A 13,858-nucleotide genomic window follows, 5' to 3' on the forward strand; every position below is an offset into this window, starting at 1 on the left:
CTAATTAAAGACGCTTTGCAAAGGGATTCGGCTGTTTTAAGAACACCTAAAACACTGCATTTGTGGCCCTATGGCGCAGATCAATCTTTTTTATATATATATATTTTTATCCCAGTCGCTGTGCTGTAAAAGCTGTGAAATATACGCGCCCGCTTCCACTGAAAAAGATGGGGGGGAAAAAAGCATGGAACCTGTAAATGTATTTATTTTTTTTTAAAAAACCACACATCAAAGTGCTTTTACTTAGGAAAATATTTTTTTTTTATTTCAGGGAATAAAAAAAGGGGGCAAAACATTTTGACCGTGTCTCCGTGTAAACTCCGAGAAAAACACGGCTGCGTTTTCCGGGGATCTAATAATAATAATAATAATAATAAAAAAAAGATTCCCTTCCCCACGCGTGGGTGCTCTGCTTCCAGCCGAGCCGAGGACAAGCCGGGTTCCCACTGAAACGCCACACACCGTTCACAACCCACGGGAGAAACGGGCGCGGTGCCTGCGATGCTCCGACCGCCGTTGAACTGTCCCGCAGGACAGGGGAGCTTCGACTCGCTAAACCGGTGACCCTGCCGCCCTCACTCAATCAAAGACTGATCGGTTATTTGGGAAGGGGTTTAATCCCGCTCTTAATTAGCATTAATCGTTCGGTTTAGGCGGCAGGTAACTGCACCAGATAATACCAAACCCAGACTCACACTGCACCCTCTCAGCGAGGGCTTTAATCGGACTGGTCCGTGTCGGTTTGCACGTTTGCAGTTTGCGGCTGCAAGAGACGATTTTTCCTGTACTTTTTTTTTCCCTCTTTTTGCATCTTCATTTTTTTAGACAAAAAAAAACAGCCCCAGAGAATTATTCACGCCCCCCCCCCCACCCCCCAACCCCTAACCTGTGACTAGCAAGGACACACCTCGGTAAAACCTAAAATTTTCAAAACAGCGTCCGCTGCTCTAGGGGCTCCAGCAGTACGCGGATTGCAGGGACGACGGCGAGTTCCAGGAGTCTGGAAAGTCACTCTGCGGGACAGGACGTACAGTCGGGTCTCCGGTAGGAGTTGAGGACACGTTTCTGTCCTGGACCGAGCTGGGTCCCCTGGCAACCATGAGAGACGTTTCGTACTGCGGGACCGGTCTGTCCCAGCCAGCGGAGCTCGGGAAAATCGGCGATTCCTCATTTCGGTCCCCACTCAGCCCGACCGGCTGTTCCGACCCGGTTCTCCCTGGCTCCGTTCAACGACCGGCTCGCAGCTGTAGCAGATGTGTCGACTCTCAAGCCCGCTGGGCCCCCTGAAACCGAAGCGATCTCATTCGGACGAGCGGGTCTCGGCGGTGGTTTTTATTTTAGTTGCGGGACGGCACAGGAACAACTGCGGGTCCCCCAGCAGTTTGAAAACATGGTGCCGGTAAAACACTTCCTGATGTTCGTTTTTCTTTTAGGGGAGACGGGCGGACGGACGCAGCACCTCAACCGCATCTCTCCCGTCTTCAAAAACCCCAAATTCACCCCGTCCCGTTTAAATACCGTGAAGCCTCAAGACGACAAACAACAACAGCAACAACAAAAAAAAACAAACGATAACATTGCACACACAAATACTTTGGAGTACATACGGAATATAATAACAGATTGGAATAAAATACATAAAAAAACAGGCAGGTAAAAAAGAAGAGGGGTGTATATAAATACAGGGGTTCGGCCGCTGGCGCTTGGGGGGGGGTCTCAGGACGTCTCGTTCACCGTCCGCTCCAGGTCGATGACTTGGGTGCCGCCCTCGTCCCGCAGCTCCGGGTGGGACCTGCGGAACAGACACGGCCCAGAGAGGGGAGTCAGCACCTGGAACTGGACCTTGCTTGCTAGTCTTTTTCGCCCCCCCCCCGAACCCCCCACGGGGGGCCCCCCAGTTCAGTCCCGGAACAGTGTTGTGCATCGGAAACCCCCCCTCGGTCACCCCTGCACCCCTCCTCTCGTCCTCCGCCTGCCGGTCAAGGGGGCGCTTCGGCAGCAGCCGCCGCCGCATCGCAAGGGATCCCCCAAACTCACACTGAACCCTCTTCCCAGCGAGGGCTTTTAGCGAACTGCCCCCCCCCCCGCAAAAGAAGGCGCGCCGTCCTTCGGATGAGACGGAAAACCGAGGTCCTGACTCTCCGTGGTCATTCAAAACCCCAGGGCGTCTCTCGACAAGAGTAGGGGTGTTACCCCAACTCCAAAACCAAGAGATTTAAGATTCTCATTCACACCTGTAGCCATATCCTTACTTAACACTCAAATACAGGAATTTTCTATGCAAATATTCGTGCAGAGTTTTTCTTTTCTGTCTGTACACCAACTGCAACTGGAAAAACTAATTGCCCCTTTGGGGATATTAAAGACTCTCTCTCTCTCTTTCTACCCCAGTGTCCTGGCCCAATCTTCCCCCCTGGCCTTTACCCCTCCTGGCCTCCTAATAACCCCCCTCTCTGAACTGGCCTCATCCCTCTGCTCTCCTCCCCACTGAGAGCTGGTGTGTGTGAGAGGACTGGGGCATCATCCAGGTGGGGCTGCACACTGGTGGGGGTAGTGGGATTCCCCCTGACCTGGGAAGAGCTCGGAGTGGAGGGTCCAGACAGGGGCTGTAGAAGTGTGAGGGATTATTATTATTGTTATGGTTAATATGGGAGCTTATGAGCCCTGTGGGCTGGCTGACCTCAGTAAGAGACTGAAAGCACCTGTCTGGCTCACCTGCGGGGGTGCAGCTCTATGAGAACCGATTTCTGCGCCGCGCGCGTCTCGTTGCTGCGCAGGTACGGCAGGCCGGGCTCGGCCCCGCGCCCCTCCCCCTCCGGCTCCGGCTCCTGCATCGGGGCCCCCCGGCGCTCCCACGTCTCGGGGTACTCCACGGAGAGCCCCGAGGGGTGGGGCTCGTCGAAGCTGCCGCGCTCCTCGTACCCCAGCAGGCTCCGGGACTTGACTGAAACAAACAACACAGTCGCCTGAGTGTTCTGTCAACAGGGGGCGCTCGGCCCTTCGTTTGCGTCTGGGAAAACTGGCCCTGGTGTGTGCGCGTGTGTGTGTGTATGTGTGTGTGTGTCCTGTGATGGACTGGCCCTGGTGTGTGTGAGTGTGTGTGTGTGTCCTGTGATGGACTAGCCCTGGTGTGTGTGTGTGTCCTGTGATGGACTGGCCCTGGTGTGTGTGTGTGTGCGTGTCCTGTGATGGACTGGCCCTGGTGTGAGTGTGAGTGTGAGTGTGTGTGTGTCCTGTGATGGACTGGCCCTGGTGTGTGTGTGTGTGTGTCCTGTGATGGACTGGCGCTGTGTGTGTGTGTGTGTGTGTGTGTCCTGTGATGGACTGGCGCTGTGTGTGTGTGTGTGTGTGTGTCCTGTGATGGACTGGCGCTGTGTGTGTGTGTGTGTGTGTGTGTGTGAGTGTGTGTGTGTGTGTGTCCTGTGATGGACTGGCCCTGGTGTGTGTGTGTGTGTCCTGTGATGGACTGGCGCTGTGTGTGTGTGTGTGTGTGTCCTGTGATGGACTGGCGCTGTGTGTGTGTGTGTGTGTGTGTCCTGTGATGGACTGGCCCTGTGTGTGTGTGTGTGTGTGTGTGTGTCCTGTGATGGACTGGCCCTGTGTGTGTGTGTGTGTGTGTGTGTGTGTGTGTGTGTCCTGTGATGGACTGGCCCTGGTGTGTGTGTGTGTGTGTGTGTCCTGTGATGGACTGGCGCTGTGTGTGTGTGTGTGTGTGTGTGTCCTGTGATGGACTGGCGCTGTGTGTGTGTGTGTGTGTGTGTGTGTGTGTGTGTCCTGTGATGGACTGGCCCTGTGTGTGTGTGTGTGTGTGTGTCCTGTGATGGACTGGCCCTGTGTGTGTGTGTGTGTGTGTGTGTCCTGTGATGGACTGGCCCTGTGTGTGTGTGTGTGTGTGTGTCCTGTGATGGACTGGCCCTGTGTGTGTCCTGTGATGGACTGGCCCTGTGTGTGTGTGTGTGTGTGTGTGTCCTGTGATGGACTGGCCCTGTGTGTGTGTGTGTGTGTGTGTGTGGTGATGGACTGGTGTCCTGCCCAGAGTGTACCCTGCCGTGTACCCATTGCCTGATGGGATAGGTTCCATCTCCCCACGACCGGATGATTCGGACAGGACTGTACCCAGGCTCCCCCGGAGAGCCAAGAGCAGAGGTCCGATTGACAGCGCCCCGCCCCCCCCCCACGGCATCGGAAGAGCTGCCGCAGGGAACATGACTCACGCCTGCGGGCGGCTACACGCGGGCTGCCAGCAAAGTTAGGAAGCGGTTTAAATTTATCACCCATTATATAACAGCCCAGATCTGCGTGGAGGAGGAGGGGGGGCGGCTGTAGTCAGTTTACCTTCACAGATACGGCACTGACGCGTCGCTGGAGAAAAGATCCGGACGCAATGCTCGCCGTCTCAGTTTCCTGCGTTTCGTTACACTGTCCCTTAGTCCCTTATCTGCGAATTCGAGAGTGCTCGGCACTGTTCAGATAGGGAACCTGAGCTGAGGTAGGTTCCTGATCTGCTGTGAAGTCCTGCAGAGACTTTCTCACTACTCTCCTTGTGCTGCAAACCACGGAGTCTCCACCCATTTTGTTAATTTTCTAGAGTGCAGAATTCTCTGGACCCAAGTGTGCAGGCAAGCCTTCTCCTCATCACACCCCCCCCCCACTGGGAGCGCAGGGGAGTGAATCTCAGAGCCCCTGTCCTGCCCTGCCACCCTGATGGCAGTCAGGGGTGAGAGGTGGGCCAGTGGGCCAGGGGGGGTCTCCTGCCTGTACTTGCAACAGCGACCCTTCAAGGGCAGGACTGTTAAAAATCTGGTTACTTTGGGGTGGTCAAAGTGTGGGGCGGCAGGGTGGTGCGGGGATCAGCTTTGTCGCCTCACAGCGCTGGGACCCCGGGTTCAGTTCCTGGGGGTGCTGTCTGGGTGGAGTTCGCACGTTTTCACCGCGTCCGTGCGGGTCTCCTGCAGGCGCTCCAGTTTCCCCTCCACGGTCCAAACCCATGCCAGCAGGTTAATGGGCTTCTGGGAACAATTACCCCTGGTATCCGTGTCTGCCCTGTGATAAGACTGGCGTTCCGCCCAGGGTGTACCCTGCCTTGCGCCTGGTGCTTGTTTTCAAAGGCTCCGGCTCCCCCGAGACCCTGAACTGGATGAAGCGGTGTGAAAATGGATGGATGACATCAGACCCCCCCCCCTCATAGTCCTCTCTGTCCCAGGCTGCTAAGGAGCCCTGGAGTGGAACTGGCAACATCCGAACAACCCGATTTGTAAACAAGGCCTCACCAGTGCAGTGTGCGAGACCCCCTCCTCACCTGTGGCGGCGTAGGACTCCTGCGCCGTCAGCACGCCGGGCAGCCCGGTCTTGGCCACGGAGGAGCAGGGTGCAAAACTCTGCGAGAAGCTGCCCAGGAACACGGCGAAGCACAGCACCGCCACCTAGAGGCCGGACACAGAGGTCAGTGTCGCACCAAAACCGGCGGGAAGCCGACACCGTTCCGCCACCAGAAGGTCGTCAGCGGGGGGACGGGGCCTGCTAGCAGAATCTGTATGCTACTCTGTACCCAAAGAGTGGTAGGAGCTGTGAACTCCTGCTGAATCCACATGCTGAGCTCTAACCTTCCCACTTGCTTTAGCACAGATGCTTCGCCCTCCCTGTACTAAACTCCCTAGCGGGGAATGTTTATACCAAACTCCTGATAAGAAAGGAATGCTTTCCGTGCTTTCTGAGTCCTGGAGATTCCTGAGGAAGCTACCTCAAAGACAGGAAGGGGAGGCTGTAGAGAACAGTGTATATAAGCTGTGTAGAGCCACGTCCCCTCTGCGCTCCTATAACTACTGTGGTCCTTATTGCGGTTCCTTGTAGGCACACAGCAGAGCTCGGGCTTGACGAACGAACGCTTCAGGCTCGAAGCCCCTGGCTTCTACAGCGGCGAGAACCATCGTCTGATCCAGGATACGGCCGACGTATCGCATAACTACGGGCCCAGTCTGAGAAGAGCTGAACTTGGGTCTTTTAGAAACGATTGATTCGATCCTCTTTTATTTCCTTGGACACCGCGTGCCACAAAACTCGAACGTGTTTCTCCCCCTACCCCTCTTTTTCTGTTCCATCCCACTTCCGGCCACAGTGTGTGTGTGTGTGTGTGTGTGGGGGGTGGGGTGGGGATTTGCGGTTTTAAAATTAGACGAAGTGGGTGGCCTGCGTCGTCAAGGCAACCGAGCCGCCGCACGACGAAGGGGTCTTCGGGAGAGCTGAAGCCCCCCCCCCACCCCCCCGCATCTCGACGTCTCACAGCAGCTGCTATTGAAACATGCGCCATCTACCCCTCCCCCCCCCCCCCCCGACAAGGAACTGGAGCGAATGCATGGATGGGGGGGGGGAGGTTGCGTTTCTAAATGCAATCTGTTCTGAATCCCACTTGGGGACCGGGGGCTCCCCTCTTCTGCGGGGCGGCTCGAACGGTCTGTCGGACGGGTGCACGGCCCCGCTTGGCCAGCGCGCCGGACCCCCGACGAGCCCTTACCATGAGGCAGGTGGTGGTCTGGGTGCCGATCACCCGGCAGGAGAGGGGCACCTTCCCAGCCACCACGGCCTGCAGGCAGTGCAGCTGCTGCAGGAGGGACCTGGAGAGAGAGCGGAGTGAGGGGTCAGGGGGACTGGGAGGACTGGGAGGACTGGGGGTCGGGACTTCCAACATGAAACCGTCCGCCTGGAGAATCTGAGACGCTGCGACGGCACAGCTCTGAGATCACTCCCGTTAAGCTCTCAGTCCGGAATACCGCCAGGGCTCCTGTGCTGCAGAGCTGCTTCCCACCCACAGACTCTACCGCGCCGGTCACTGGGCCCGTGGGGAAATAAGCAGGCTGGAAGAAGCCCACAAGGGGAATTAACTGCATAAATACTCAAAAGTCCTGTCACCCCTCTATCCTGCGCACCCCATAACGGTAAGAAGCCCTCTTTATTACAATACTCCTGGTTGAGCTAGGAGGTGGGATGGCGTCCCGATTCCAGAGGATCCGGGAAATGACTAAGCACATGCCAGCTCCGGGGTCGGGGGTCGGGGGTCGAGGGGTCAGGGGTCAGGGGTCAGGGGTCGCAGGCCCTGCCAGGCCACTCACTTGTTCGTGCTCTCCAGCGTCTCCACTTTCCGGCGCAGCTCGCTGTTCTCGTTGGAGCATGTCTCCACCCTGTGGACACAGAGGGACATGACAACAGGTTCTCGCCGGGGGGGGGGAAACAGCAGCAGCTCACCTTTACTTAAAGATTAAAAAAAAGTGGAAGCAAAAAAGCCGTCTTTGTAACACTACAAAACGGCACATTGTGGGAAGCGCCTGATTTTATGCTCGCTTTTGGATTTCACATCAGTATACATCAGTGTAAGCACCTGAAGAGCCTGTTAAGCATTTTAGAGGCAAACAGCACGTTTTTAAGAAACAAAACAGCATACGACTCTGGACTGTTATTTGAATCTGCAGTTCCTAACCTAAAAATCTCTTGCACAACTCCTCCTACGTTCCCCAGATCGTTGCTATGAGAAGTTCACCGTCTGCTGGGTATAGATCTAGGGGGGCCTATGACAGAGGGCACTTTTGTATCGTACCGAACGGCTGAATTAGCCATTCAGCGCTGGCAAGAGAGTAAAGTGTTTAAAGCCCCTAGTTAACAGAATCTCATTCCTCCGAGACCCCAAACTAAGAACATCTGACCCGCTGTAGAGGCCAGAGCCAGTCAGGGAATCTCTGTATCACCTCAATACTTCCACCTGAGAAGGTGTCAAACCCAAGAGCGAGACCTTTAATATTCCCTGCTGGGGTTTAATGTGGTACTTCTCAAGAAAACCCTGCGTGTCTCGCCCCCTTCGCCCGTAGTCAACAGCAACAACAAAAATCTCATCTCCAGGAAGGCACGTGGGCCGACTTCAGAACGGAGAGATGCCTCTCCCACTTCTCAGCAAAAACCTGAAACAGGGTTTACGGCGAGACTGCCCGGGGCTAAACGCTACTGAGAAAAACCAGAGCCAGAGTTTAAAACAGCCAGGCCAAGCGCGCTTGCCAACGTCTTCTCCGCCATCTTGGAAAAGATGGCGCGTGTGGGAGGGGGGGTTTTTAAGCTCATGGAAAGCTCTAACATTGACCCAGACCAGGCTTACTTCTTCTCCAGCGCGTCCATGTACTCCTTCTTCTTTCTCCGGCTTTCCTGAGCGGAGATCTGTGGGGGTCGGAGAAAAAAGTCAAAACCCGCAAGTTTTCACTGGGAAGACTGGGACTCTCAATGGGGACTTTGTATGAGAGAGGCTGGGAAGACTGGGACTGTCTATGGAGACCGTGTGTGAGAGAGAGGCACTGGGAAGACTGGGACTGTCTACAGAGACTGTGTGTGTGAGAGAGGCTGGGAAGACTGAGACTGTCTACAGAGACCGTGTGTGTGAGAGAGGCACTGGGAAGACTGGGACTGTCTACGGAGATCGTTTGTGTGAGAGAGGCACTGGGAAGACTGGGACTGTCTATGGAGACCGTGTGAGAGAGAGGCTGGGAAGACTGGGACTCTCTATGGAGACCGTGTGAGAGAGAGGCTGCGAAGACTGGGACTGTCGTGGAGACCGTGTGAGAGAGAGGCTGCGAAGACTGGGACTGTCGTGGAGACCGTGTCTGAGAGAGGCTGGGAAGACTGGGACTGTCATGGAGACCGTGTCTGAGAGGCTGGGAAGACTGGGACTGTCGTGGAGACCGTGTCTGAGAGGCTGGGAAGACTGGGACTGTCGTGGAGACCGTGTCTGAGAGGCTGGGAAGACTGGGACTGTCATGGAGACCGTGTCTGAGAGGCTGGGAAGACTGGGACTCTCTATGGAGACCGTGTGAGAGAGAGGCTGGGAAGACTGGGACTCTCTATGGAGACCGTGTGGGAGAGAGGCTGGGAAGACTGGGACTGTCTACAGAGACCAATTCCCACGGTTGTTGAGGTTTTAGGGTACTGTATGAAGTACGTTTGCTCTAGTGCAGGGCTGCAGGCCAATCACCAGCCCCCCCAGCCCCCCAGATTCCCCACCTCACCTTGTTTTTGATCTTCCGCCGGATCTTCTTCAGCGCTTTCTCCTCGGCTTTGGACAGGGGCAGCTTGGTGGGGACGGGGTAGCCCTCGGCGATCAGCGTGCGCTTCTCCTCCTCGGTCAGGATGAGCGGGCCCGTGCCCTGCAGCTTCTGCCCACAGAGAGCACAGACACCCTCAGCGGCAGCCGTGGCGCAGTGGCGACGGTGGGGAGGGCGCCCCCTGCTGTCCGGTCAGGAACAGGCACGCCTCTCCCCCCTCCCCGGCTGACAGGAAGCTGTCTGGATTCCAGACTCGGACAGTATTCCAGGATGCATTAAAAATATTTACTTTCCCTCTGGTTCAGCGCTGATCTTACAGGTTAATAAAGACCATGGTAGGCGGCTTGTTCCAGTGCTTGTTCCCCCCTAAGCAAGAGGTCACTCTCAAAATTGTCCACTTGTTACAGATCATCATTCAGGCAGTGGCATCCTAACTTAACCAGCTATAGCAGGGATCTCAAGTAATTAACACTGGTGTGATCTGAGCCCTTTTACACCGGGACACAATTTCACTGGCGTGATCTGAGCCCTTTTACACTGGGACACAATTTCACTGGTGTGATCTGAGCCCTTTCACACCGGAACACGGTTTCACTGGTGTGATCTGAGCCCTTTCACACCGGAACACGGTTTCACTGGTGTGATCTGAGCCCTTTTACACCAGGACACAATTTCACTGGTGTGATCTGAGCCCTTTCACACCGGAACACGGTTTCACTGGTGTGATCTGAGCCCTTTCACACCGGAACACAGTTTCACTGGTGTGATCTGAGCCCTTTTACACCAGGACACAATTTCACTGGTGTGATCTGAACCCTTTCACACCAGGACACAGTTTCGCTGGCCTGATCTGAGCCCTTTCACACCGGGACACGGTTTCCTCAGAAGGAGAGGAGACTTATCTGTCAAAGTTCATCAGGCAGGATCTGTCACACTGAACTGAAGAACAACACATGGACAATCCTCCACTTCCACTCCTACTTCTCCATTTCTGCTGCTACCTCTAATTTAAGCCTTTACGCCTTATAAAGCTTTTAGATTCACTGGAGCAAAGGACTGGCAGTGGCGATCCCCAGAATGTATTTGAGCTCGATTGTTACACAACGCACGACTCGGCTTCCTTGTCCCTCTTGGTCCTCCAGTGCAAATAAAAACACTTCCTGGCTGCCTTTCCCACGCCCTCGAGTTTTCCGTCAAGCTGGAGGAACGATCTATTTCAGAAAGGAGGGACACTGCGGTCTATCATCGCTGCGCGGATGAAGGCAGGAGCTCCGAGCATTGTCACTTCCTGGTTCGGAACTCAGGAGGAGGGTCAAATCTCTCCCCCACCAATCAGAGGCCGAGGCCCCGCCCCCGCCCCACCTCTTGCCCCGCCCCCTCGGGTACTCACGTGAGGCGCCGTGAGGAGCGGCGAGTTGGTGAGGGAGGAAGGCCCGCGCGGCGCCACCTTCAGGACGGCCTGAGAATGCACGGGGCTGGAGGGGGCGCAGGAGCGTGTGGGGCTCTGTCCTCCCTCCGAATCGCTGCCGTGAGAGCTGGGGGGCGTAGGGGGCATGTGAAGCGACTCCAGACCTGCGCGGCAGAAGAGAGCCCGTGTCTTAACGGCAAGGCGACCTTTGCGTTTCAGGGTACCCTGGAGAGCGCATCTCAAAGCTCGGTGAAACTCTACATGCAGATCAGTGAAACGTCTGCTGCAAAACCTGCAGATATTCGCTCGTCCCTCACAGTAGCTCAGTCGGTACAGGGACTAGTGAGCAGGAAGGGCCGCCTCACGTCACAGTTCTCACCAACTCCCAGTCTCGCCCCGTGGAGAGACCAGGGGGTTTTCTATACTGTCAATGAATGTACTTTGTTACTGACATTTAACGAGCTGTGCTGTGTGAGTGTGAAGTATACAGTACTGTGAGTCTGTGCTGGGCTGTGTGGGTCTGTAGTATACAGTACTGTGAGTGTGTGCAGAGTGGGTCTGTAGTATACAGTACTGTGAGTGTGTGCAGAGTGGGTCTGTAGTATACAGTACTGTGAGTCTGTGCTGGGCTGTGTGGGTCTGTAGTATACAGTACTGCGAGTCTGTGCTGAGCTGTGTGGGTCAGTAGTATACAGTACTGTGAGTCTGTGCTGGGCTGTGTGAGTGTGACGTATACAGTACTGTGAGTCTGTGCTGAGCTGTGTGGGTCTGTAGTATACAGTACTGTGAGTCTGTGCTGTACAGAACATTTAATTACCCCCAGGGCTGGGCCTGGCAGAGTGATGTTGTACCTTTAGGCGACAGGTTCAGAAACTGATCCACTTCGTGGGGTTCCAGCTTGATCTGTGGCGTGAGGCCGTCAGAGTCCTCTTTCACCTGCAAGATCAGAGCAGGAGGCGATTTGAATCAGAAATATCGCTCTCCACTTCCAGACGGTTTTACTGACACATACTACTTACTTGTTAACTCTGCATGCAGATCACATTGGAACATTTCTGTGGAGAAACGTCTGCTGCACAACCTGTACTTATCCACTCGTCCATCACAGTCCCTCAGTCAGTACAGGGACTAGTGAGCAGGAAGGGCAATTCTCACAAACTCTCCCTCTCTCGCCCGTGAAGAGACTCTTCGGGACAACATGGAGACTTACGGGTGACCAGTCTGAGAAACTGGGACTGCAGCTCCCCTTAAAATCTAAAACACTGACCAGACGTCTTCACCCCCTCTTCGCCCCCTCTTCAATAAAACTACCCGATGAGTGTATGCAAATGGAGTCCCCCCACCAAATTATTATTTCTCCATTTATTGCTGCTTCTGCACACTGTAGTGGTGATTTCACACGACTAGTTGTGACTCTTGTGTTTTGCACGTGGAGGAGCCAAAGACAAAGTTCACCAGCAGGGGACAATACGTCTCTATCTAGCCGGGGGGGGGGGTCTGGCGAGGAAGGGCCCCAAGACCCCTGCCGAGGACGCGGGACGGCGGCGGGACCCCACCTTGGCGGTCTTGAGCTGGCCGGGCGGGGCGAGCCGGAGAGGCAGGGACGGGGGGGCCCCCGGGGCCCGGCCGGAGGAGCCCTGGGGGGCCAGGCTCAGCGCCAGGGCGGGCAGCAGGCCGGGGGACGGGCACAGTAGCGGCTCCGCCTTCGGCTCCGTGCCCTCCTCCGTCTCCATGGGCCAGTCCTCGCCGCCGGGATCGCCTGCGCGGGACGACAGGGCAGAGAGCAGGGGGCGGGGCCGTGAGCGGGGTAACACCTGGGCATTGTATTCTCAAAACGGGGCTACAGCTGTTGCTGAAGACCTGGTCAACACTCTGGTCTCTTCCCAACCTGACTACTCTACTCGCTGGGGATTAATAATAATAATAATAATCCCTCACACTTCTACAGCCCCTGTCTGGACCCTCCACTCCGAGCTCTTCCCAGGTCAGGGGGAATCCCACTACCCCCACCAGTGTGCAGCCCCACCTGGATGATGCTCCAGTCCTCTCACACACACCAGCTCTCAGTGGGGAGGAGAGCAGAGGGATGGAGCCAGTTCAGAGAGGGGGGTTATTAGGAGGCCATGAGGGGTAAAGGCCAGGGGGGAAATTTGGTCAGGACGCCGGGGTAACACCCCTACTCTTGTCGAGAAACACCCTGAGATTCGTATCCTCACGCCATCTGCTTATCTACGTAGCTCCTGGGATACTGTTCAAGTGCAGAGCGGATTTCACAGAGGAAAAGACCACAAGCCATCCATCCGTTTTCTGAGAGCTTCTTCTAATTCAGGGTCACAGGGGAGCCTGAGTCTATCCCAGCAAGCAACAGGCGCAAGTGAAATCTGGTGTGAGTGTGTGTGTGTGTCTGTGTGTGTCTGTGTGATGGACTGGCCCGGGTGTGAGTGTGTGTGTGCCCTGTGATGGACTGGCCCTGGTGTGAGTGTGTGTCTGTGTGTGTCCTGTGACGGACTGGCGTCCCATCCAGGGTGTGCCCTGCCTTGTGCTGGCTGCTTGCTGGGATAGGCCCCCCTGCAACCCTGTACTGGATAAAGAGGTTGGAAAACGTCTGGCTGGATGGATCGATGGACGGATCATGGACATGCAATGTTTCTGGGTCTCAAAACACTTCTGCCAAAATGTAGAGCCGCTGATCTCCAACCCCTGACCTCTGACCTACCTCCATCGCTGGTCCCCTCGCCCGGGAGGTGAGAGAGGGGCGACTGGGGCCGGGAGTCCCCGCACAGGGAGTAGCTGTGCTCCGCCTGGATGTGTGGCGGCGCGGGGGACGCGGCCAGCTCCTCGTCGCCGTCCCCCGCCCCCGCCCGGTCCGACAGGAAGGGGTCGCTCAAGAGCTGGCCCAGCAGGGCCTCTTGGGAGAAATCGTCCAGGAGCCCGGAGAAGTGCTGTGGACACAGGGGAGAGGACCGGCATTGAATGGCGTTTCACCAAACCCTGAACAGGGACAGTGTCGGGATAAGAGCAGAGAAGATCACTCTATTGGCCAGATACAATGTCTTGCATGAGGAACATGTCTTCTCGCAGACCCCAGCTTGCTCTCCATGAGACACACAGACAGGGAGAGAGAAGCTGGGGGTCAGAGTGCAGGGTCAGACATTTATACAGCACCTCTGGAACAGCTGGGGTGAAGGGCCTCGCTCAGGGGGCCCAACGGAGTAGGATTCCACTGCCGGCCGCGGGATTTGAACCTGCAACCTTCCAGCCACAGGCGCAGATCCTGAGCCACAGAGCCAGCGCACCGCCGGATGTACGGGATTTCTCCCACTCAAGACTGTCCCAAAATGGGGACCAGAGGAGGACCAGTAAACCAGACAGTCTC

General features: G+C 56.0%; 1 protein-coding gene across 1 annotated transcript in view; it reads right to left on the reverse strand.

Annotated features, from left to right (window-relative positions):
- Nucleotides 1-1,593: 1,593 nt before the first annotated feature.
- The window catches only part of creb3l2 (cAMP responsive element binding protein 3 like 2), a 16,306-nt gene continuing 4,041 nt past the window's right edge, over nucleotides 1,594-13,858 (reverse strand). Inside the window, exons 2-12 of the mRNA XM_088922729.1 lie at nucleotides 13,199-13,424; nucleotides 12,039-12,241; nucleotides 11,334-11,418; nucleotides 10,465-10,646; nucleotides 9,039-9,185; nucleotides 8,138-8,196; nucleotides 7,107-7,175; nucleotides 6,512-6,611; nucleotides 5,300-5,423; nucleotides 2,716-2,944; nucleotides 1,594-1,792 (exon numbers count right to left, since the gene is read on the reverse strand). Coding sequence (XP_088778855.1) covers nucleotides 1,717-1,792; nucleotides 2,716-2,944; nucleotides 5,300-5,423; nucleotides 6,512-6,611; nucleotides 7,107-7,175; nucleotides 8,138-8,196; nucleotides 9,039-9,185; nucleotides 10,465-10,646; nucleotides 11,334-11,418; nucleotides 12,039-12,241; nucleotides 13,199-13,424 — 1,500 coding nt within the window. The 3' untranslated portion in view covers nucleotides 1,594-1,716. The remainder of the gene's footprint in view (nucleotides 1,793-2,715; nucleotides 2,945-5,299; nucleotides 5,424-6,511; nucleotides 6,612-7,106; nucleotides 7,176-8,137; nucleotides 8,197-9,038; nucleotides 9,186-10,464; nucleotides 10,647-11,333; nucleotides 11,419-12,038; nucleotides 12,242-13,198; nucleotides 13,425-13,858) is intronic.

Source organism: Atractosteus spatula, chromosome 8, assembly GCF_055471065.1.
Source record: "Atractosteus spatula isolate fAtrSpa1 chromosome 8, fAtrSpa1.hap1, whole genome shotgun sequence".
Taxonomy (NCBI): Eukaryota; Metazoa; Chordata; class Actinopteri; order Semionotiformes; family Lepisosteidae; genus Atractosteus; species Atractosteus spatula.